The sequence below is a fragment of the Danaus plexippus genome, chromosome 28 (genome assembly GCF_018135715.1).
Source record: "Danaus plexippus chromosome 28, MEX_DaPlex, whole genome shotgun sequence".
NCBI classification, from domain to species: Eukaryota; Metazoa; Arthropoda; class Insecta; order Lepidoptera; family Nymphalidae; genus Danaus; species Danaus plexippus.
In genome coordinates this window covers 1,577,538-1,603,251 of record NC_083556.1, presented here as the reverse complement: position 1 = coordinate 1,603,251, position 25,714 = coordinate 1,577,538, and the positions used below count along the sequence as shown (strand labels likewise).

Genomic DNA, 25,714 nt, shown 5'->3' with positions numbered 1-25,714 from the left:
GAATGACTTTACCTTTCTTTTAGTTCACTCTTAACTGGTCACATACCCTCCCTTTGTGATTATCTTAATTTTATTATCAAACGACAATATGGAAAATCTAATCGTAATTAATTTCGATAAACACACATCACCAGCACAGAGCTCACAGCTATAATTTTCCATAATTCGTTAATAAATTAATTCACTGTTCACTAATTAACTAATTAAAATTTATTCACTTGCGCTTAGAAAGACAAATGACAATATTAATTATTCAATAATAATAAAATGGCGGAAAAAATATATGATCAGTTTATCGACCAATCAGAGTCCCGTTTCATTTGACAGTTAACGGACTTTCTACGAGATTTTAAACAATATAAAATAGTATGTATATTTCTGTCTCTTTCTTTACCGGCTTCATTCTACACATTTTTGTATTTCTGTCTCTTACCTGTCGTTTTTCCGTTGCATCAGGTTTGAAATCACAACGATTCTAAAGAAGTTTCACTTCAAAAAGGTTCTCTCACGATTATATATAAGGCTTGTAAATAACATACACATAAATCTCTCTGAATATGTGTTATACTATTGTCGTTTTTTATTTTAAAATAAAACATTCGCTCACAACAATCACTTTCCTTCGTAACGTCTACACAGTTAATTTTCACCATATAATTCTATTGCAATGTAATCAACTGTCAAGTTTGTTAGTAAGTATCTCAAACAGTCCCGCGCCACGTAATTCCTGTTTAAAGTGTTCAAAACACAACATTCATACTTGTGTCTCAAACAAGCAATACAAGACCTCTATGTGTGTAGTATGTACCTATGTATATGTATCTAAAACAGTCATTTATCTGTCACGCCATAACATATTCCTGTGTAGACACAGCCTTACAATTAGCCACCAGATTTATATGAATACATATAAGTTAATATAGGAGAGATATTGAATCAGGAACTATTTTTAACTATTTAAGAACAAACACAAGTTAAACGAAATGATTTTATCTTTAGGTATTGTTTTAAATAATTAGTTTCTTGACCCGAACTCGAGCGACGTGAATTACAATCAGCTCGTGTCGTGTGAGCTTTTAGTATACATGAAGTGTGGTTTGAATATTTGGCGAATGTGTCCTGAGCTTATGCTGACGTTGTGCGAGTGGCGATGATTGATGAGATTTGATGAGTGGAAACCACATAACAAGTGTTAAATAAACAAATATGAGTGAGAATGAATGATTTGGAGATACAGAAATAAGTATGAAATGTGACAACGTGTAACTAATTGATAAGTCTTGGTATTTTTTAAGTTAATAACTTATGTCAGATATCATTCAACGTAAAAGTATTCTAATGTAATCTAAGACTTTCACGAGTTTTATTAATTTAAATGAAACTAATATTTTTCGGATATACTACACGTGCTTTGTTTCTTTGTTAAAACTACATACTCCTGACGTTTCGGTTACTTTTGAGCAACCGTGATCACAAGCAGGCGACGGGATATGTAGTTTTAACAGAAAAATAAATCACGTGTAGTATATCCGAAAAATATTAGTGTCATTTAAATAAAACTACTCTAGTTTTGTGAAGTTGTAAATTAAAATATTTTATCTGTATTCAATAACATATCTGTTAGTAATGTTTACGGAACATATTTTGCATATTCAGTTTATTTGAGACATTAAACAAGTTTGTACTCACCGTCGCTGACAGTAGCCGGTGCTTTTGAACTTGCCTCGTTGGTCCAAGTTACAAAGGGAGAGTAGTTAGTGCTAGTTTCGTTGTCAGAGGATTATCAACTTCAGTGGCTTGTTTTGCGGCATCTTTTTCAATGACATCTTGGTTATCTACGAGTGCTGCCACCACAATTTAAAAACCTTCATTCAACACTGAATTACAAATAATTATCTTGTTTAGGAATTGAATAGAGTTTTCATCTAACAGCTGTTCTATATTTTCTTAACGAAGTATATATGTGGGTACATACATACAAATGCACTACAATTGTATATACAAACTTTTGATCGGCATTGAAAATTGAACCCAATTACATTAGGAATAAAGACATTATGACCATTAATTAACTTTTGATTAATTTTAAATTATTATTTGTCTTTCAGAAAAAACATTTCCTAATTTACTTCTTTGCTTACTTCCTTCCCTAACTTTTTATACAACTTAATAATCTGTGACATTTATATTTCTTCAATAAAATGGCTGTATAGCATGTGCTGAATACGTTGAGAATGATAAAAGGCGCCAAACAATAAAAACAACAAGTCCAAATATTTTCACTTTTCTCTTTCACATTCTTCATGAGAACAGATAATTCGTTACACTTTGGATGTGGCCATTTTTAACTAACTTGCACTTTTCTTACATATATGATACAGATAATAAATCGTTTGTGTTCTTTATGTGTAACGATTGTTCCAACATTTGATTTTAGAGCTGTTTTTATAACCAAGCCTCTTTTGTTTTGAAATGAGTTTTATTTGCATATTCCAAATATTGAATATTTAATACAAAACATATTTAATCTTTTTAATGATTTTCTTAAAATAATACAAAATATTTATTCAACTTACCGCGCAAATGGTCCAAGCTGAGTATCACGGGTCCCGCGCTAACCGCACTCAGATTTATAAACACTTGTATAAAAATAAATATAAAAGTAAAATTTATACTTAAATTACGTAAATTGTCTACAATATTAACTAAACTACTTTTATCACTAGCGCTTTTAAGTTCTCGATGGTGGCTGTAGGGCCAGGTGTTGAGGGGAGGACCCATGTTGGCTGTTTGGCAATTATCTTTGCATTTTTATCTGAAACAAAATTAAAAAATATTATTAATTGTTTTATGGTGATTGTATCAAGTAATCGTTATAATGCCATCTGTATGATTGTTCTGAATACAATATTTATTTCGAGGGTTTATTTAATTCTTTTAGTTTTAATAAAACACAATTAAAAAACAATTGGCGGCAAGATTTTGCATGATGAAATTATTTCACTGAGTTTATGAAAAATAGTTGATTTTTAGAAAAATTTATTCAGCTCTGATGTAAATGTAACTCGGATACTTCATAATTTAGACTTATTTAAGTTCAGCTACTAATAACACGTCCGCTTGTTGGTAGATGATAAACAACGAAATATATTTTAAATATGCAAACGGTACAGACGAATGATCTGTCAAGACATGATCTATATACAAACTGTATCCACATTAAAATCAATGAACGCCTGCTGACTTGTGGTTCTGTGTCAATGTAATGTTTTTTATAGGTTTACGAGCTACAGTTTTTTGGTAAACAGCTTTTGAAACGAAGTAAAAAATTGTATTAATTTAAATAACAAGTTTTCATTGATATGATATTAAAAATAAAATAATTCATTCTATTCGCGTCACTTATTGTTTTGTTTTTAAACATTATGGTACAGACAGCGGGCTTATTACACTAAAAAGATATACAGGACTCGTTTGTAACATACACTCCTTTCGATTACGCTCAGGAACCGTATTCGGGAGTATATTCTTCTAATAGCGCTTTGACTAGCACATCGTAGGCTATATCCTGATGACTCGATTACAAGAGAACACCTTGGTACTTTAAAATGATTTTATATTTTCAAGTACTACCGTCTCGATCGGTATCCAACAGCGAGTGACCGATCGAGTTCCGTTTAAAAATCATACCATACTCATAAACGAAATAAAATAATACCCTACCGTAAAAAAAAAACTATTACTTTACAAAAATAAATCGGTAAAACATTTCCTTTAAATCGATATAAGTTAAGTAGTCATAATTCAATACATTTAGAAGTTATTATAAATATTAACGTCATTTAACAAACAAAATGTGATATTCCATCATCATCATCATCATCATCATCATCATCATCATCAGCCTATCGGAAGCCCACTGCTGAGCATAAGTCTCTTCTCGCATGGAGAAGGTTTTAGCATTAATCGCCACGCTTGTTCAAGACGGGTTGGCGATTTCAAACTTATAATTTGAAATTATAAGACCAGGTTTCCTCACGATGTTTTCCTTCACCGTTCGTCAGTGGCGTCTAAATACTATTAGAAAGTACATATGACTATGAAAAATCACATTGGTACTTGCCAGGTTTCGAACCCGCGCCCTCACGCATGAGAGGCGGTCCTTTAACCTCCAGGCCACCACGACTTATCAAGTTATATTATATTCCATATCAAGGATTAATATGTCGGTAACTCGTTGAATTCAATATAATAACTCGTTCCGGGGGCTGTTGGGTCTGCATCGCATTGTAATGCCACAAGTATGTTAGCTTATCTTATACTGATTGCTTCAGTATGATTCGCAAACGATGTGCAAGTGTATAGGATGAGGGCCAACGCTATCATGAACACGATATCCGATAGCCGAAACTGTCCCTACATCCGACCCTACTGTGGTACACACGTTCCGATACCAGCTTTTAGAAGTTAGGGCCTAGTAAGTACATTATATAATTAATTTAATGCTTAGAAAGTGTTCATTATAAGTTATTTTCAACTGAATTTGGCAAGGATACGATAAATGACCAAATTTATATCGTAATTGAGGCATCATCAGAAAAAAGTGCTTAAACTTTGAGAGTTATTGCTAGAATTATTTTGTAACTAATTTTTTATTTCATAAATATTATTGTTCAGTGTATCCTGTTTGTTTTAATAACCTAAAAATTTTTTTCCATATAGCCATGTCTGAAATTGGAAGTTTGTGATTATTTTTTTATATATTGATCCTGAAAAGTCAAGACAAAAAACATTAGTCCATACAGCCAAATTATATATGTTATTCCTTTTGATTTCTAATACGACCTATATTTTTACGTCATCATCATCGTCATCATCATAATCAGCCTATCGGTGCCCACAGCTGAGCAAAGGGCTCTCGTTACACGGAGAAGGTTAGAGCAGTGGAGGTAAGCGTTTTACGAGCGTTAGATAGAGGGACCTTAAACTTACACCTGGGTCACAAGTCCCAGGCACTGTTGAAGCTCCTCTCCCTGCAACGATGGACCCGGCACCGGCACATTGAATCCATGGAATGATGAGAGGTTTCTCTCTTATAAATATGGTTTGTTCATAAATTCATTGCAATTTATTTGTTGTTTCGTTTGTTTGACTTTCGAAAATGGATTCAGTAAGAAATCTATAACCCGTATTTAAACAATAGATATGGTATAGGTAGAGCTGACAGCGACATCTATAGAATGTAATGAGATCTAAGACTTTCGCGAGTTTTATTCATTTAAATGAAACTAATATTTTTCGGATATAATACGCGTGCTTTGTTCTTTATTAAAACTACACACTCCCGACGTTTCGGTTACTTTGCTAGAACAGCTCAAAGCTTTTTCATTGTTAGTCGATGTCGACAAATTAAAAAATACTATGGAATTGAATTAAAATGTAATCTTCTTCCAATAGTTTATATTTTGGTTTCTCTGAGTAAATCGACTCGCAGTATATTAAAAGGCCATATAATGTAAACGACACTACTGAGGTCCTAGACGTAGCACGTGAATACTTTCACACGTTCGCGAGTAACGGTAACACTGACACACATACACTGACCAAATTATCATCTATTACATATTCCATCACCAAACTATGAACTCGCTGCAAATATAATTCATAACATCTGGGTTAATTGTAACTATTCCACGAAAAAACTCCTAAAAGACTATAATTCCTACGTTGTTGTATATGTATCTACTTTTGTTTAAAACTATCATTTTTTTGTTTATTAAAGACACAATGGAAGCCCTATATTTTTATCTCAAAGTAGTTCGATCTCTTGAAAGACAAAAACTAATGAATCTTATATTACCCTACAGGTTATATATAGAAGTTTTTTATTATAGAGTATATTTCACATGAAAAGTTGTCAAAAGGTCAAGAAATTAATAATAAAATCGTTATTATTTACTTTACTGTTCCGAATTAAAAACGAGGCAATTTGAACAAAACAAACAAAAATTACTCACGAAAAGATAATAAGTAACAAAAATGGAATTAGCTTCAATAAAAACAGATCTTAGAGAATCACAAAAGAAAGCCTAAATAACTTAGAATCTATAGCAAATACATAATTAGTTGCCAGCAGGTCAATGAGATTGGTCAAAACGAACGTCTTAATAAAATAGAGTTAAGAGGGAGTTCATCGTCATGAAATAACACTAAAATCCAATAATATGAATCTAACTGATTACTGATCACAAAGACATAAAGGATTTAAATAAGTAAAGCAACAAAAAAACATCAAACACGTAGTAACAAATGAAATATAATCTTAGTATCTGATCATTGGTAGAAATACTACCGCAAAGCAAAACCTACCGCAAAGAACAGTCGACAGCGGTGTCATTGCTTGATTGGGTAATAAGGAAATTTTATTGAACATGGGAACGAATCGAAAAGAAAACAACCCTGTCATGATCTAGGAAACCAAAGTTAATACGCTGAAGTTTTAACTTAGAACTGTAATTAAAGTATAAAACAAGGGCACAATACTCAATTGCTATTAAGAGAAGATAACAAACAATAACCCTTTGTCTGGCCACCGATTGAATAATGTGACATCATTTGAAAACGAATGTATTTCAGATATACTATGTGACGGGCACATCTCGTCTACCCGTGATCACGGTTGCTGAAAAGTAACCCAAACGTCGGGAACATGTAGTTTTAAAATAATAAAAAACCGCGTAGTATATCCGAAATATATTAGATTTCTTTAAATGAATAAAACTCGCGAAAGTCTTAGATCTCATAATGTGACATCATATTACTAGTAATAAGAAAAAAAAACACAAAAATACCAAAATGAGAAAAAATACAGATAGAAGTAAATCGTATTACACGTTGTTGTTGTGACCACTGTGCGACCCTTTACTGAAGAACGATAATAACAGCTGTAAGAATAATGACAATCCTCTGTGACATTCCTAAGAAAATACATAATTATATTGTTGAAACAACAAACACACAAAAATCCATTGTCACACCTACAGCTCTATCCCCACCATGTGATCTGAAATAAAAGTTATAAATCCTAATACATAATGTATGTGTATCAAATTTGTCAAAAAAATGTGGAACGCTTCACGATTTTGCGTGTCATCCTTGCGCAGGGGCCATGCTAATCTTCTCTGTATCGTTCCAATTTTAGTATATGTACTGCCGAAGCGAGTACACTTGTCGTGCTTTCAATTTCGTCTATATAGTCAGGAACCTTTAAAATATCGTTAGCGTGATTCATAACATCACTCAGCATTAAAAAATAACAATGTCAATGATATCGACGCTAGATGGCGTCACAGCTTCTTAGACAAGCGCCGCCTGGTGTTCAGTTTTATATATTATGGTCGTATTGTAAACCTATCCGACCGATTCTCATAAAGGTCAGAGATTACTTTCGTGAACGGTAAACACGCTACTCGGTTAGTCAACGGCGATAAATAATGAAAAACACTCCAGTTTGCGCCGGTGGGAGCATGTGCATGTGTTATTTTGTCATTGTCAATCCAAATAAAATTAAAAATTTTATCTTATTTTTGACGCTAATAACATACGTACGTACGAATATAACCGTTTTCGTTTCTTAAACACAGACGCGTGGAAAGTTAATCGGTAAATGTGTGAGTAAAGTGCAAGAAGGCTGTTAAGTAGATAAGGGTGGTACACAGCATTAAAAATATATATCAACGATATGCCTATTAAAAACTGATTATCGACAAACAAACGGGACTGAGTATGGTCATAGTCCATAAACATTGGTCTATTTGGAACGGCTTACAATTGTCTCAGTGATTCGGAGAAATGAGACTTTTAATGAGAGGACAAACACAGTAGGTACTAGACGGTAGACTACTTAGAGCACATGTTCGTCTACTGGACCCAATAGTTTCAGTACGATAAATTATTTCTTAGAGAATTTTGCCCGTTAGAGTTTTCTTGAGATATTCACAGAAGTCTTACCACGAAAATCTCTCATAGAATAATGAAAGGTCTCACGAAAACTATATAAAAATGCTTAAAATATCTTTTTACAACAGACGATAACAAGCAATAGCCCTTTGTCTGACCACCGATGGAATAATGTGACATCATATTACTAGTAATGAGCCAAAACAAAAAAAACAAACAACAAAGTTACCAAAACGAGAAACAATACAGATATGTGTAACCAAATTTTTAGAGGAACCCCACAGCTCAGAAGTTGATTATAGAAAATATTTATCATCAATTTTATTGTTAGGTCCTAATAATTTCGATCCATACTCTGCTGTATCGAAAAGTAAATCGGATTACATGTTGTTGTTGTTGTAACCACTGTGCGACCCTTTACTGAAGAACGATAATAACAGCTGTAAGAATAATAACAACTCTCTGTGACATTCCTAAGAAAATACATAATTATATTGTTAAAACAACAAACACACAAAAATCCATCGTCACACCTACAGATCTATCCGCACCATGTGATCTGAAATAAAAGTTATAAATCCTAATACATAATGTACGTGTATCAAATTAGTCAAAAAAATGTGGAACGCTTCACGATTTTGCGTGTCATCCTTGCGCAGGGGCCATGCTAATCTTCTCTGTATCGTTCCAATTTTAGTATATGTACTGCCGAAGCGAGTACACTTGTCGTGCTTTCAATTTCGTCTATATAGTCAGGAACCTTTAAAATATCGTTAGCGTGATTCATAACATCACTCAGCATTAAAAAATAACAATGTCAATGATATCGACGCTAGATGGCGTCACAGCTTCTTAGACAAGCGCCGCCTGGTGTTCAGTTTTATATATTATGGTCGTATTGTAAACCTATCCGACCGATTCTCATAAAGGTCAGAGATTACTTTCGTGAACGGTAAACACGCTACTCGGTTAGTCAACGGCGATAAATAATGAAAAACACTCCAGTTTGCGCCGGTGGGAGCATGTGCATGTGTTATTTTGTCATTGTCAATCCAAATAAAATTAAAAATTTTATCTTATTTTTGACGCTAATAACATACGTACGTACGAATATAACCGTTTTCGTTTCTTGAACACAGACGCGTGGAAAGTTAATCGGTAAATGTGTAAGTAAAGTGCAAGAAGGCTGTTAAGTAGATAAGGGTGGTACACAGCATTAAAAATATATATCAACGATATGCCTATTAAAAACTGATTATCGACAAACAAACGGGACTGAGTATGGTCATAGTCCATAAACATTGGTCTATTTGGAACGGCTTACAATTGTCTCAGTGATTCGGAGAAATGAGACTTTTAATGAGAGGACAAACACAGTAGGTACTAGACGGTAGACTACTTAGAGCACATGTTCGTCTACTGGACCCAATAGTTTCAGTACGATAAATTATTTCTTAGAGAATTTTGCCCGTTAGAGTTTTCTTGAGATATTCACAGAAGTCTTACCACGAAAATCTCTCATAGAATAATGAAAGGTCTCACGAAAACTATATAAAAATGCTTAAAATATCTTTTTACAACAGACGATAACAAGCAATAGCCCTTTGTCTGACCACCGATGGAATAATGTGACATCATATTACTAGTAATGAGCCAAAACAAAAAAAACAAACAACAAAGTTACCAAAACGAGAAACAATACAGATATATATAACCAAATTTTTAGATGAACCACACAGCACAGAAATTAATTATAGAAAATGTTTATCATCAATTTTATTGTTAGGTCCTAATAATTTCGATCCATACTCTGCTGTATCGAAAAGTAAATCGGATTACATGTTGTTGTTGTTGTAACCACTGTGCGACCCTTTACTGAAGAACGATAATAACAGCTGTAAGAATAATAACAACTCTCTGTGACATTCCTAAGAAAATACATAATTATATTGTTAAAACAACAAACACACAAAAATCCATCGTCACACCTACAGATCTATCCGCACCATGTGATCTGAAATAAAAGTTATAAATCCTAATACATAATGTACGTGTATCAAATTAGTCAAAAAAATGTGGAACGCTTCACGATTTTGCGTGTCATCCTTGCGCAGGGGCCATGCTAATCTTCTCTGTATCGTTCCAATTTTAGTATATGTACTGCCGAAGCGAGTACACTTGTCCTGCTTTCAATTTCGTCTATATAGTCAGGAACCTTTAAAACATCGTTAGCGTGATTCAGAACAACTACTATATTTTTATCAACATTGACATCTAGTGGAAAAGTATAATCAATAGGTTCCTTTAGTCTTCTTTTTTACACTAGATGGCACTTCCACTTTCAAATTGCGCCATCTAGTAGAAGTAATTTTAAGTGTTTATTTAATTTAAAAGCATTTATTAAAGTATAGTCTTGACATTCATCTTACTAAGTAGTAGCATGGAAATAAATTAATCATTTATAACAGAGTATATATTTTGTAGGTACTACTTATAATTACAAAACTTGCTAATATATGCCTGTTAAATATATGGCATAAGACATGTTTATTTGTATTTAGTGCAGTGACCATTCAAATTTGTTCATAAATCTAATTTTCTCCCTCATAGTTTTTATGTAGCATGAACTTTTTTATCTAAGATAAATGTGCTTTTGTCCTTACCGTGCAAATACCATTACATAGTATGTTGTGTGCTTGCGTTTAAAAAAGGGTTTACTTTATTTTATGTTAAAACACAGCCAATACATGGGTACATAACAAAAAAAAATTTCTTTATGAAAGTTAGTTTAGAAATTATATATATATAATTAATTAAATAATAAAACTATAATAAATCATCAATTCTTTATATTATAAATCAGTTCATATGTATCATGTGGGCCAGGGTCCAGTCATGTTTGAGTTCAATGGTCTCCGATACAGTGACCCCCTCGGTGTTCACAACCCCGAGCTGATAGCGAGGGAAGGATCTGGCGTCCCGATAGAAAAGCACCTCCATACATTTACGGACTACATTCCTGGACAAAGTTAAAGTAAAAAATTAAATTAGCCTAATTTACTCCTGTTCATTTGACTATGTGCTGTGAAAGTTCTATCGAATCTGATCCCATTGTTTAGGGATTAGCCGGAACAAACAGACATACAGATAAGAATAAAGTTTTAAACATGATTTTTTGGTATACATATGATATTAAATATAAATCGCTCGTAGTATATTCATATACAGTGACAGGAAGATTCATATAATGAGTTCCGAACATACTTAGCAGTTTCCTCATCTATAGGTCCTTTTTCAACGGCATCTCTTAGTAATGGTGTTGCCATGTACGCTCCAAGACCTGTAGCGATTGCTGCATCTTCATAAGCAGTTCCAAGCTTGTCTACAGCTCCAAGAAACGGTTCTCCGTCCTGATAAATTATAAAAAATATATGTGATAAGTACTAAAAGTAATTTTTTTGAATAATCTTCATGTTGACAAAGTAATTGGTCAATGATGATGGTGCATCTGGTAAATAAAACCAAGTGTTTCGGATATACTACGTGTCTTTTTATTATTTTAAAAACTACACGATATGTGATAACGGTCGCTGCACAGTCGCGACTAGGTAGCTTTTTAAATAATAGAAAAAAAACATGGGTTGTTTATGCGAAAATCTTGGCTTTAGTTGAATGATTATTCGCAAAAAACTTTTATATTATTAGTGTATGTTAATATACTTGTAAATTGACTTATAATATTGTCGGTTACCCTTAAGATTAGTAGGGACATCTATCTGATTGGAATTAAAAATTAAACAATGCTTCTAATATCCTCAGAAATAAAAAAAAATAGGCTATTTTCAGTATAATACTATATATCATACATTTTAAGCTGTATCAACACCATTTGGGTTTAGAATATTATTTGATAAATAAAAACTTGATGGAATTTATACCTATTACGATACAAATATAACAAAAGTTGCAATTATAAAATTGACCGAAATTTAATATATATAATTAAATAATATTAAAAAAAATATAAGATTTTGTAAGCAAAAATACATATATTAACTATCAGAATTATTATAGAATATTTTTACATTAAATAAATATATCATATACTGAGATTCTTATAAATAATATCTATATGAAAATTGTAATTGCGTAGACAGTTTAATTTCAATTATTTATCTAATGTTCACACTAAAATCTGTTATGTCTATTTCTTCGCTGACATTATTTCCACATCGAGTTGAAGATGATCAGACATAAGGTTTATTTATATAAATTATCTGACAACAACACATAAATTTCATCCTCGATCGGTCATACGTTACTTTACTTGGTTACAATATTTATAGATAAAATGTTTTGTCATACCTGTATTCCCGCCACTATGTAATTGCTCCACAAGGGATCCATCTTACTGCGCTTGTTGTACAGCACGCGAGTCAACCAGCAGTGCAAAGACTTAGGCTTCAAGTTGAGACCGTCACCGATACATTGTTCGTCAATACTGTTATGATGATTATATTGTTTTAACATAGAATTATATAAATTATGGAAATATTTAAATTATTATTTATTTGATATTGATGTTAAATTTAATGATTTATACATATTATTAAATTGTAGCAACAAATTGTGATCAATTTCTAGCCTGGGTAAAGTAAAAGTTTATGTCATAAGGATGTTATTAAATTATTTCTAAAGAATTGTTACTTAATAACAGTTCGGAAACTATAATTAAAACTGATCATGCGTTCTCCCTTAATACTAACATTTTCTGTTCAATGATATCTTTCAAATATTGGTAATCAGCATAGTCTCCGCCAGATCCTAACAGGATCAAGTCGTTGACCTTCAGTACTCGGGGACAGTCCCGGAACCGGGCCAGGGACCCGTAGGAACCGAGCGTGTCAGCGGCGATCACACAGCCTTTGTCGAACTTAAGGCCGATCACAGTAGTTGTGGTTGTAATCGGAGTGGCTGAGCTGTTAACGAAGAGACGACATCATGAATAAATTATATTTTATAAATAAAAAGTAAAAAAATAGAGACCGTTATCCACTTACTGTGCCTTGAAGTCTGCAACTGTCTCTTTGGATGGACCCATAGATGTGGTATTTGCAGGAAAGCTATAGAAAGCTCCAGGAGATGGACCATTATGCCATAAAGGTGCTGGATTCATAAAATTACCAGCAAACGCCATATTGATTGAAAATTATTTTTTAAAATGTAAAACTATCTCAGTTAGTTCAATTTAAAATGTTTCTTTTTGATACTCTGAGAATGACAAGCGGCAATGTAAATGACAAACACTTTTTCAAAGTGTTCCGTTTTACCAAAAGAAGTTTTTATTAATTATTTATTAATTTCATTAAAGTTTTATTTGATTTTTTGAAACTTGGTAACAAATTTAAATAAATAAATAATTATTGTATATTCAAAAAGTTGAACTGGAAAAAACAAAAGCTTAAGTTTTAGTGAAACGGTGTATATATACGTTCAGAAATATTTTAGAAAGAAAATAAATGATTGTTTTATACTATGTGTTTATTATTAAATTAACATTAAAATTATACTTTCCGATTATTTTTCCGTCTAAAGTAATTGTTGTAAATTAAAATATAATATCTTTGAGCATCATTTTATTTCTACCTAACTTCAGGTCGTTACCATGAAATGTCAATGTATTTCTAAACGTAAACAAGTCGCAGTTTTACGCTACCTTCACTTTGAGGTTCTTTCAATTCCCTCTTCAAAAAATTGACACAACAAAATGTCTAAGAGAGGTTCGTGAATTATAAAATATCCGTTTGAATCTCGTTATATTCCTTGAAAATTATAATTTAACGATGTGATAAGTAGACCTAACGCTGTTATAACAGTGAATGCATGTTTATTTTCTTTTTCGGTAACTTTTCTCATGTGTTGCGGTTTGGTGAAAGATGTTTAAGTGTTTTAATATTTTTTTAAGGACGTGGTGGTTCCGCGGGAGCGAAATTCCGCATCTCGCTGGGTCTCCCAGTGGGTGCCGTCATAAATTGCGCAGACAACACGGGTAACGAACCAATTTTTATATTCATAACCTTACTTTATTGTTGCGCCCTGGATATACTAGTGATGATTATATATATCGACACAATGTGTCTTGAATCATGATGATTTTTCCTTGGCTGTGTCTGAAGTTATCCAATTGCGTACATACCCTTTGCATTTGTGTTTACTTTTTGTAATTTCACACACTGAAAACACGTTATACAGTTAGTTAATAGTAAATGTGTTTATTTAATTTATAAATTAAAAGCAAACTATAACCTTAAATAAATAAATGCTCTACAATGAGGTTATTTAGGACAAAGGTATGTATGTATTGTTATTTTTATATATTAATTATAACATTGTTTTAGGTGCCAAGAACCTGTATGTCATTGCTGTACAAGGTATCAAGGGTCGTCTGAACAGATTACCAGCGGCTGGTTCAGGTGACATGATTGTAGCCACCGTCAAAAAGGGTAAACCAGAACTCAGGAAAAAGGTTTGTCTCGGCCTATTAATATACAGATATAATAATTATCTATTTGCTATGATGATATGCCATGGTTTCGCATATTTTTGTCTGAATTGTAACAAACATGTTGTTATGCCTTGGCTGACTGAGCAGATACAAAAAAAAAACAATGTTTTAAGCTGTCTCTGAAATCTTTTATCATGTATTCAAGAATCATGTCTACAATTTTCGAAAGTTTTTTTGTAGAGTACTTTATATATAAGTAAAATCTATTTAACCTTGTTTTTGTATATAAAATAATGCAGATATTTAGTACTTTTTTAGTTGTATAAACACTATAATTTGTCTATTTGCTTTCAGGTAATGCCAGCGGTGGTGATTCGGCAGCGGAAACCGTTCAGAAGGAGGGATGGGGTGTTTATATATTTTGAGGACAATGCGGGTGTCATTGTTAACAATAAGGGTGAAATGAAAGGTTCGGCGATCACAGGCCCCGTGGCTAAGGAATGCGCTGACCTTTGGCCCCGTATTGCATCGAATGCCAGCTCGATAGCTTGAAAAATATATGGATAAGGATAAATCATTGTTTTATTTATATCCCTTAATTTATATGTAAATTGACCTTTGCTAAGAATCGTTACTTTATTCTGCAAGTGATGTCTTATATCAATAACGATTTAAGTAATTTTTTGATAGTATTATATATTTATTTTTCACTAAATAGAAGTCTATATATTGGATAAATAGATTCCAGCAAAATCAATAAAGACAGTATGTCATTAATTTTCAGACATGATGATGAAATTAAAAAAAAAAATTATAATTGGATATTAATATTTAAATTACTAAATAGCCAAACTAAGTTAAGTTATAATTAAATATGAAGATGTTTTTTAAGTGAAGAACCTAATCAACAATTTTATCTTTTAGAGAAATAGAGCCAAGTAGGAAATCAATGTTTTGACTGTTCATGAAACTTGCAATTCATATTTCTCATTGTCTCGTAACAAATCTGTTGTTGTTGATGTTTGCATGTTCGTAATTTATAAATCTATTTATCTGCGGAATTCCTTTTATTGGAAAAATCAATAATTGAGGGTAGTCAAGATTATCACTCGCATAACCACCTGTGTTGGTATAAATAGAGGCGAAAGTACAGATTACAAGGGTTCTCGCTCGTGCCGTTGCAAGGATATGATCTCTTCGAAGTAAGGTGTTTGTCAAATCGTCTACGAGGTTACCTTCACCAGTCTGAGATCGTGACGACATGAAAAGAAAGTCATTGATGACGTCAGTTTTGCTGACGTTCTTCAAAAACGACAAAGTGCTTCCACTACGACATATTAAATCCTTTTCTGATAATGGAAGTGATAATCTATTCTACATATTCGATCCCATATTTGTTCCAATTCATCTAAATGGGGTGGCAAAATTTTTATCATATTTTTTTGTATTTCATTACGCCCGGGAGACTAAGTTACCTAGTTAATTCATTATCTGTAGGTAGGTATTTGGTCTTATCTTAGTACGTATAACAAAGGTTACAACAATTCATATAGGGAATGCAGAATGAAGTAACATTTTAAGTAATGAATATCAAGGCGAAAGATGTTAACAATCCAGAATATTAGACGCTCACAAGGACAACCTGCTGCTTTGTTATACAAATATAAGAAAATTACTTCACCTATGTTGAACTGGGGACAGTTTAAGGCAATTAAAAGAGTAATACTCCTTCAGGTTAGTTTAGCGTTTCCCTCAAAATTGATGAGGAACAAACACCGTTCGATATTATGTCGATAAGAAAGACTTCGATTACATCCATGAGCTAAATACAACTGGAGCAAGGGGGAAGCTTGGATTAACTTATTTTTATCAAAGACCTTCGACCGGACTTAGAAACGAAATTTCTGTCTAAACTCCCAACGTTTCTATTACGTGTGGGATTATGTAGGTCGGTTTTTAAGCCGTTGCTCGGAGTCCATGCTTGGACCTCAACCACATGACAGATAATTTCCCTATAAATATTACTGTACAGGTAATTTCCTTTTTTATTGCAACTCCATCGTACTTGACTCTAATTCCAACCTTTATTAGGTCAACAGCCTACTCATTGTTTAATTGAAGACGCCCAAATTATAATTCGGTCTGAACAACCGCAAACAACTACGACTAAACCCATGTTGTCGATCTCTGAGATCATTGCCTCCAAGGTATGCTATGAAGCGTCCGTTCAATCACTCCACAATCCTACTGATTATGTCATTACCACTGACGATTATTAGCCGAATCTGCACGGATTTCCTTCTTCGCTTAGAAACTACATACAGGATCCAAGGTTGTTTATTTCTGATTTTTCATTATTTTTATAAAGTGAATATGGATGTGAGTTGATTGAAGCTTTGACTCAAGAATTTAGCTGGACTCATGCTAGTGGGAACTTGATCGCCAATGCCGGACCCCTCCCAGTTCAGTCTGACACGATAGCGGATAGTTACTCTAAATACGACTACCGGAAATCGGCTTAAATATTAGCGAGTGTTAACGACAGTTTAAATTTCTAAAGTGATAAGCACAGTTCTTTTAGCTTTTCCAAGTTAGAGTTGACTTGAGTTGGGTTTTGATTCCACATAAAAACGGGTGTGAAAAATTATTTATGAAGTTTACCTTGTGTTTTGTATGTTTAGTGGATGGATTATAACATACATACATACATACAACTCCAACATAAGGTAGGTTTGAGTCACAGTCACAATTCTCCTTATATAGAAGATGTCTCTATTTGAGCAGTTATTTACTTTAGATCTTTATCAGATCTTTATTTAGATTCTGTTATAGAGCTTTTAATGACTTCCGAGTTTTTTTGGCGAAATCAATTTCTAGAAGTACTCACTGTACCCAGTAAATGTCCCTAGTATATGGGAGTCAAGGCAAAGGAACATGTGTAAATAATAAGTGGAAAAATTCTTATATTATACAAATACAGCTAGCTTAAACAATGTTCAGTAGAGACTATGTTAACTATGAATGAAGCCTTTAATGACCAGCGTTATAAATTATAACACCAGTTTTTAATAAATTATTCCAGACATTTTTTTGTTATTTGACAGATAATAAATGAAATATAGATTAAAAATATATCTAGTAGAATTTACATAGACAATAATTACCAAAAAGTATGTACTTAATACATTTAGATGTGATAAACTATTGCAAAAAATTATTATCGCCGTTTCTTGTGAGTCTTGGTTGGTCCTTTAACAAAACACCAGTCCACGGAGATTGCCTGACCGAGTATGTCTGTGCCGTCTAGAGCTTCCCTGGCACTCTGCAACATATAATATTATTCTAGAATATTTATTTCTAGTAGCTTTTAAAACAATCCATTAAAATCCGTGTCTTAAAAGTAAAAATCTTATTTATCTACAGTTTAATGTAAATAAAATATATAAAAAAATTATTTTTTACTATATATCAAACTTTTTTTTACTAAAATATATATAATAAATTATTTAAGATCTTAAAAACAGTTTGTAAAAACAATTTTGTACTGCAATAAAGACATTCCATTAATAAATTATGTTTAAATTTTTGTTGACATAAGTTAAATAAGTTTATTAACTTCATTAGTAATATAGTGAACTAAATAATTATTACAGCAAATAAAAAAATTATAAAAAATATATATACATTATCCGTCTTGTCTTTTTACAATCGACATTTAACCCACACAATATGTATACAAAATTTTAATCAAGAGAAAATATTTTACACAGTATTAATACTCACAGCAGCCTGTTTGTACGTCTCGTACTCGACTAGGGCATAGCCTTTCAAGAATCCCGTGCGTCTATCAAGATTTAAATGAATATTCTTTATCTCCCCAAACTCTGAGAACTGGTTCTGCAAAAATTAAGAAGTGGTTTCTTACAGTGATATCCAGCGTTTTCTCATGTAAATAAAACTAATATTCGGTTTACTAGACATTTTAAATTTTTTTTTATACTAGACTTTTTTTACACTACAGGTTGTCATGGTTGCTGTAAAGTGTAAAGGAACCAAAACATTGACATTATTTAGTCATTAAATAATATGAAATTTAACTATGCATTAACCCAAACGGAACTTGTATTTAAAATTTCAGCAAAGATATCTAGATAACAAATGGGGTGAAAGATTTAGACCCTAAAAACTATAAACATTCATAGATTACAGTGTTTGGTTTAATAAAATATCTAGAGTATTATATATATATATGGTAGCATTATTTTACCTGAATATCTTCTTCCTGTGCTTCTTCATGCACATTACTGACAAACAGGATCCATCCTTCAACTGATCTTTGTGGCCCGGGAGTATTCCCATTACCTTCTGGTGCAAGACTGTCATATCTAGAAGATTATTAATTTATTTAGTTTTATTTATTTTTAAAGTTTAATTTCAAAATCCCATTAATGTCATATAAGATTTTCAGTATATGACCTGTTTTACACTGTCCTGTTATATAAAACACTTCTACACTTAAGACATTAGAGAAGCATATCTATTGGATATGTTTTAAAATATATTGGAACCTAATTAATAGTAAAGACATTTATTTACAATGGAATAGATTTTTTACTAATATATGACGTATTTGTTTGCATTATTAATAACATACCTGCCCCTATTGCCTCTTTCGGAGCCGCCACCGCCTGCCTCCGACCCAAATCCACGACCTTTACGTTTGCGCGCCTTTTCCTTCAGACGGACAATACCCTCTGAAATTATTGTTTTTTTTTTTTACATAAAGATAATTTCGATACAAATATTCTCTGAAGCAGCTACATACATTCTGTTTTGTCTTCTCTATTATAACATATTATGTTCAAGAATTTAACATCCAAGCATAACCTAATTATGTATGAAATGTAATCGGTGCGATTTACAAATATGGTTTGATTTCTTTTAAATGATATAAGATACGAAGTTGGTCGTAATATTAATTAATAGAAAATGCATAATTATGAAATAGTTTACAAATTTAAACTCACGTTCACCATCTTCGTCCACTTCAAATTCTTCTGAATTTTCAATATCTAACACGTCAGCCATTTTAACTTAAATGCAGTTGGTATTCTAAATCCTTAGTTCGAAACTCACTTTAATTAACTTTTATTACATTTATTTACAGTTATTAAATATTCAGTAAATCCACAAATATATTAAGCTTGACACGCTACAACAAACAGTAAACTCGAGAAAAGACAGATAATAATAAATAGGTAACGATCAAATAAAGTGATTTATATTTCATATTGTTACGTTTAAATGTAAAAAAATATTTAATATATTCCTTTTTCAGCTTACATGAGGATAATGTTTTTAATCTATTAAAAATATGTATAGAAAAAAAATGCTTTAAAATAAAACGTCATATTTTATACTGTAAACTTGTTACATTATTATTTGGTTAGGCTAATTGAACTCGAATGTCGTAAAAATTTTGCTATTATGGAAAATATATTCCTATCATTTTATAAAATTTCATTATACTAAATACAAGCAAGACATCTTGATTAGTAAAGCAACCAAAAAAGATACATTCCCGACATTGTAGGGTTGAATTTTGGTTGTGTACTTTTCATTCTGTGTCTATAATTTCAATATTAATCCAAGAATTATTTCCGCTAATAAAACTTGTTCTTTTTCAGAATTAGGGAAAAAGCATATCGCCAATTATTAATATAGATATTTAATTATTAACTCCTTTAGTTTGACATTTGTAAAATAAAAAAAAAAACAAACAGATGATTCTTCTTTAACATTACCTATATTTCTGTCAAAAATACCTACATTTCAATCTCAGATTTTAGGTTTATAATAATATTTTCAAAATTAATCATGAGTTTATATAATCTCTGGAATAAAGAAGTTAAAGAACCAAAACTTAAATCATCTTTGTCTAACTCAAGTGAATGGAATTTAAAATCCCCTTTAACGACCCCGAGATCCTCTTCTCCACCGAGTAGAGCTGGTGAAACAATTTTTCAAAACTATATTGAATTGATCAAATCAAAATCAAATATATCAACAGAAGCTAAACAAACTGAACAATTGGATAGACCTTTCGACTTTTACGACGATGAAGAGTTCGCGTTTGGAATAAATTTATTAAATAACAATGTAGCTTGTGTTGGTGATAACATAACAAAACTTATTCAAATGGGTAAACAATATATACGTATTTTGTGATTTTAGATTATAGTGAAGGAATTTATAATATATATATATATATATATATATATATATTTAAATATCCTAAGAAGATCCTAGTACTTATTATGAACAGGGCAATATAATTAAAAACTTTAAATGTCAATATGTCAGATTCGAGGATCACATGAAGACGTCAAATATAAATCGCGTTTTCTTGATATTCGCATTTTAAAATTTTATGAAAAATATTTTATCTTTTTTTATTTATTTGTTAATAAATATTTTATAGTTATGCCGGAAGTATCTCTTAAAGATACAGTTATAACTTCTTTAAGCGGTAAGCGGTCTATTGACATCGTATTATTTACAGGGATTCGAATTATATAAGTTTTGTTTTAGTATATTTGAGTGATGACATGATTATTTAATTATAGATGTGATGCCCTAAATACTAGTGAGTTCACCGTCACTTTGTCTAAAAGCCCTTTAAGTTAAACACGATGTGGGGCGAAGATAATTTATATGGTACCTTTGAGTGTGGTGTTTTGTATAGGTTTAGAAGTTTTGTGAAATGTATTTTAAATCATAAACGTCTATAAATAACCCTAAAAAGCCATGTGAAATGGTACAGTTTGTATTGTTTTTTTAATAATTGCAGCATAATTACTTACATAAAGTATTTGTTTAGTTAATGAGTTTAATGTCTTAACAGGATCGTAATTAAAATAACTTAATTTTAATTATATAAAATGAAATTTATGTATGTAACTTATTGTGATTTGAAAAAATTTCAGCTCAAGAGCCGTGGCCTGATAATGTGAAGTTATTCCAGCCATATGAAGTGGAGCAGATCCTGCTTCCCGACAATGCGAGCTGCCTGGCTGTTCAGGCATTCTTGAAGGTTGTTCAACGTACATATTAACTCGAAAATATTGTATGTATTATAGCTAAATGAAAATTCTGTAGGTACATTGGAGCTTAAAGTTTCTGAAATTTCTTAGTTGACTGATGTCTTGATAGTTGAATGGAAAAATCGATCAGCTTTCTTTGTTTTCAAACAGAACAATATTTCAAACAGTCTCTTTATGTCTACAATTGTATTACAATTATAATACGTCTATAAAATTATCACTAAATGTCTTTGGAGACACAAACTCATATATATTGTGAATTACGTCAAAAAATAATTTTTGATTTGAATTTCTTTGTTTTTTTTTTATTATTGTTTAGAAATCATTACAATTTCAGTGTTTCATAATTATTTGTATTACCTTAGACAAGTAGAACTCTTTCAGGAGTAAAGTTCAATAAGTAATGATTGTTTGTATGAAATGTATATATATATATTTAAAAATTATGTTTTTCAGATCTGTAACCTTCCCTTTGAAGTCGAGATGCGTTGGAACGCAGAATTCATGTCACCATCAGGTCGGGTACCGTTCATAAAATGCGGGGCTTTTGTCGTGTCGGAATTGGAGCCGATAGTACAGTTTGCGGCCAACAAGGGGGTTTCATTGTGTTCCCGGCTGAGCACCGAAGAGAGGGCTGAAATGAGAGCTTATATGAGTTTGATAACAAATGTGCTCGTTAATGCCGAGGTTAGTTGTAATATTTGTTTATTCCTATAATAAAAATACTTTGATTTATTTATTGGTAATCAAAGTACTAGTAAGTATGAATTGAAGGGTTTGTATGTGATTAAATTCAACTATGACACTATACAAAATTTTAGTATGAAAAGGTATGGGATTCTTCACTACATTTTATATGCTGAAGTTGTGTGAAAACCTGTAATATATATATAAATTTAATGTGCATGTGTATGTTTATTTATATACAGAATATATACATCTAATGTATATTCACTTTATCATTTTCATTAAAACTTAGATCTGACATGTTTTTTTTTAAATCTCAAATTTGTACACTTTATAACCTGCCAGTTTGAAAAACATGTTACTAAAGAGGTTGACCAACACAAACATATAATTTATACAGCAAATTAATGTATTATTTTTCTCTTCCAGTTATACATATCTTGGTTAGACCAGGAGACATTTAATACGGTGACGAGAATAAGAAACTCATCAGTGTATCCTTGGCCGCTGGGTTGGCTGCAGACTAGATCGAAGAGGTCCACGGTTATTAAACGTTTGAAAGCTCTTCATTGGCACGATAAGACGCTGGACCAGGTGTTGGCTGATGTGAGAGTTATACGATACTATGTTAAATAATAGCATTAAATATATATATAACATTTTAACATTTAATTCCTTGCTTTCTTGCTTGGTTCTATTAAATTCTCTGCTCCTTGGTATATATATATATATATATGATTAAGTTTTCTAATCATCATGACTACTATTACTATAGATTTTCTTTATAAAGATATAAGAATATTAAAAGATAGAATCAAAAGTTATCTTTTCCAGGTGGAACAATGCTGCAACTCTCTGAGCCAACGACTCGGTGATAAAGATTTCTTCTTTGGAACGTGAGTTTGCTTAGAAATTATAGAAGAATGCCTTTCTACACAAACACTGTTGGGTTATGGTCCGAGTCTTATTCAACAGGGCTAAATTTAAGGGAGCCTTTTTACAATAAAAGTAGGTTTTAAATGACGTTTTGTTAGCACGTTAGAAGTATTACAAAAACTAAGTGGATGGCTTACGTAGATAGAAATAAATAAGATATCACACAATGGATCCGGATTACAGAGTAGTTCGTAGAGAGCGCCTCATAATAGTTGCATTTAGTATGAAGTTGCGTGACACACACGATAGATGGCGCTAACGGTTGATGGCTATAACTTAAGGGAACTTTTCTAACCAGTTTATAATATTAATAGGCCTTTAAACTTTTCCAAACCAGTCCCACGCCCCTCGATGCCCTTATATACGGTCACCTGAGAGCCCTACTGTCCGCCAGGGGCCCCAAAGCCGGACTTATGATAAAACCCATAACGAACGCGTTATTGAGACATCTCATAAGAATGTCGCATCTGACCAAAATGAAATTGACGGTATATCTTTTTTGTTAGTGTATATTAATTTGTTTATGTAACTTTGAGTACAATTTGTCCGTACTTATGTGTGATAGTTGCAAGAAGAATATTTAGTGGCTCAGGGTTGTCAGCTGTGCCGTCGGTTGTCACCAGTGAGAACCGTGTCTAGAAGCAAGCGATCCAAACTCTGCATGCGCAACCCTAGCCGCGAAAATTTCCGAAATAAGGATGTCTTTGGTTATTATTAATAAAAAAAAAGTTGTAATATATTTCACTACATGCAATACATTTAATGGAATTTGTATTTTAGACATATGTAGATAATATATATCGTAGTAGACTCGTTCACAGGTAGCTAAAAAATTTAAAATATTGTCTATGGAATTTTTTGAGTACTAGTTTGTCATATAATTTATTTATGGTTAAACTAGTATATAGTATATTACAAATTATACGAAATACAGGTTTCAAACCTTTCGCATCCAAACAAATAATAATAATGACGTCAAATGAAGGTGACGTCACCTGCGAATACGACCAACCAAAGAGTGGTGTAACAGAGGAGGAGCTGGCCGGCATTATCGATATTATGATGGAGATTATCGATAAAGTGGATGACATTATCGACAAATACGATAGGAACGGGTTCGAAGTGATCGCCGGCTACGATAATATGAGGAATATGGATCTTGACACTATCGATGAGAGGACAGATGTCACTGTTCTGGATATAGGGGAGGAGGAGATACAGGTTATAGATGGGGGTATAGATAGAGATAGTGATGGGACAGATACATATAGGAATATCGATACTGAGAATGTTGCCAGTTGCGATGTAGAAAATAAAGTCGATACTAGGTAACTTATATTTTGTGTTCTCTATATATTTTATTATTATTATTATTATTTTAATAATAGAAAAGATTCTTATTTCTTAAACAGATACGAAGAATATATTAGAGACGAGCACTTGAGTGACAATGTCGAGAATAGTTCGGAACATTATAACGAGATTAGGTAATTTTTAACTACAATTTTCGCTTTAATTTTTTTTTTCAATTAAATAATGCTATTTATTTTATCAGCCCTGAAGCTTGCGATATCGAATCGGATAAAGCGATGATTTCCAATATGGATAGCCCAGAGCATGATTTAGACACCAGGTATTTTACGATTTTAACGGTTTTTTTTAATACGTTCAAGATTATTTTATATTATTTTTTTTTTTTTTTTATATCTAAATAAAAATTTAGTGTCGATGAACAAGAGTATAATATAGTTAGGACGCCGTCCAATAATATTTTTAAGGACTCGGATATATTTGTTGAAGAGGATGATAGCAACACTGCTAACGTCAAACGTAAAATGTCTAAATCGTCTTTCGGAACTCGTTCAGGTTTTATTTATATTTCTTTATTTAATTCAGATTTTAGAGTAAAAATATTACTTTTTTTTATGTCCTTTTTATTGTAAAATAATTAATATTAAGTGAGTTTATAAGTTATAAACAGTTGCAGATTCGAATTCTACTATAAAAAGTACATTAAAAATGCCAAGTAACGAAGACATAAGCGTTGAGAGTCTTTTGAAATATCTCCGCAAACAGAAAGCAAACTATCGTACTTATTACCCCGAAATTGTGGATGTAGATTAATTTATATGGCAACACTGATCGTATATTTATTTGATTCAACTGTTTTATGTTATAATGAAATAAACGAATTAAATGTATGCGTTTTGTTTGTGTAGAAAGGCAGAATATTTTCTTTTTGTGCTCCACGTTTATATGATTAACATTAATTATCGATGTCAAAAATATATTTGACAAAGAGTTTTTATTGATATATCGATATTATAAATTAACACAAAGCTTTATTGATCTCGTTATTCCACTTTGCCACCCATTTACGACACTATATATCAGCGTTTACAATTTTTCATTCATAAACCTATATCAATGCTGAGCGCTATTGATTAATGACAAAATGGGAAATATTCGTATCTTCGTATACAAGGTTTTAAGGAAGCTGAAGTGGTAACAGATTATAACAGAA

The 25,714-nt window shown here is 31.9% G+C and overlaps 4 protein-coding genes and 3 non-coding genes across 12 annotated transcripts; 2 read left to right on the top strand and 5 right to left on the bottom strand.

Annotated features, from left to right (window-relative positions):
• Positions 1-7,118: 7,118 nt before the first annotated feature.
• On the bottom strand, positions 7,119-7,225 carry LOC133319793 (U6 spliceosomal RNA). The gene has a single exon (XR_009753288.1). It is a non-coding gene; the product is annotated as a U6 spliceosomal RNA (small nuclear RNA).
• A 1,348-nt stretch (positions 7,226-8,573) lies between these two features.
• LOC116776423 (U6 spliceosomal RNA) lies at positions 8,574-8,680 on the bottom strand. The gene has a single exon (XR_004353925.1). It is a non-coding gene; the product is annotated as a U6 spliceosomal RNA (small nuclear RNA).
• A 1,348-nt stretch (positions 8,681-10,028) lies between these two features.
• On the bottom strand, positions 10,029-10,135 carry LOC116776428 (U6 spliceosomal RNA). The gene has a single exon (XR_004353929.1). It is a non-coding gene; the product is annotated as a U6 spliceosomal RNA (small nuclear RNA).
• Positions 10,136-10,791: 656 nt separating this feature from the next.
• Positions 10,792-13,261, bottom strand: LOC116776135 (proteasome subunit beta type-4). The gene is made up of 5 exons (XM_061525409.1): positions 13,020-13,261; positions 12,726-12,938; positions 12,325-12,460; positions 11,224-11,369; positions 10,792-10,978 (listed from the first exon to the last, which is right to left on the bottom strand). The coding sequence occupies exons 1-5, from the start codon at positions 13,154-13,156 to the stop codon at positions 10,819-10,821; spliced, it is 792 nt and encodes a 263-aa protein (XP_061381393.1). The 5' UTR covers positions 13,157-13,261; the 3' UTR covers positions 10,792-10,818.
• Positions 13,262-13,610: 349 nt separating this feature from the next.
• On the top strand, positions 13,611-15,038 carry LOC116776350 (large ribosomal subunit protein uL14). Its single transcript, XM_032669542.2, has 4 exons — positions 13,611-13,739; positions 13,925-14,008; positions 14,358-14,485; positions 14,819-15,038. The coding sequence occupies exons 1-4, from the start codon at positions 13,727-13,729 to the stop codon at positions 15,014-15,016; spliced, it is 423 nt and encodes a 140-aa protein (XP_032525433.1). The 5' UTR covers positions 13,611-13,726; the 3' UTR covers positions 15,017-15,038.
• A 2,369-nt stretch (positions 15,039-17,407) lies between these two features.
• Positions 17,408-19,705, bottom strand: LOC116776356 (RNA-binding protein 8A). Its single transcript, XM_032669556.2, has 5 exons — positions 19,492-19,705; positions 19,119-19,218; positions 18,732-18,849; positions 18,248-18,361; positions 17,408-17,786 (listed from the first exon to the last, which is right to left on the bottom strand). The coding sequence occupies exons 1-5, from the start codon at positions 19,550-19,552 to the stop codon at positions 17,682-17,684; spliced, it is 498 nt and encodes a 165-aa protein (XP_032525447.1). The 5' UTR covers positions 19,553-19,705; the 3' UTR covers positions 17,408-17,681.
• Positions 19,706-20,283: 578 nt separating this feature from the next.
• LOC116776307 (uncharacterized) lies at positions 20,284-25,391 on the top strand. 6 transcript variants are annotated; one of them, XM_032669478.2, is made up of 13 exons: positions 20,852-20,993; positions 21,091-21,181; positions 21,451-21,557; positions 22,024-22,254; positions 22,684-22,860; positions 23,089-23,150; positions 23,528-23,678; positions 23,756-23,897; positions 24,125-24,518; positions 24,603-24,677; positions 24,746-24,823; positions 24,914-25,056; positions 25,172-25,391. In XM_032669478.2, exons 2-13 carry the CDS (start codon positions 21,157-21,159, stop codon positions 25,312-25,314), a joined length of 1,728 nt encoding a protein of 575 aa, XP_032525369.2. In that variant the 5' UTR covers positions 20,852-20,993; positions 21,091-21,156; the 3' UTR covers positions 25,315-25,391. The 6 variants fall into 6 exon arrangements, with proteins under 6 accessions (XP_032525363.2, XP_032525362.2, XP_032525367.2 ...); XM_032669472.2 differs by lacking the exons at positions 20,852-20,993; positions 21,091-21,181 and adding an exon at positions 20,284-20,666 and having other exon boundaries at positions 24,176-24,518; XM_032669471.2 differs by lacking the exons at positions 20,852-20,993; positions 21,091-21,181 and adding an exon at positions 20,284-20,666.
• The last annotated feature ends 323 nt before the right edge of the window (positions 25,392-25,714 follow it).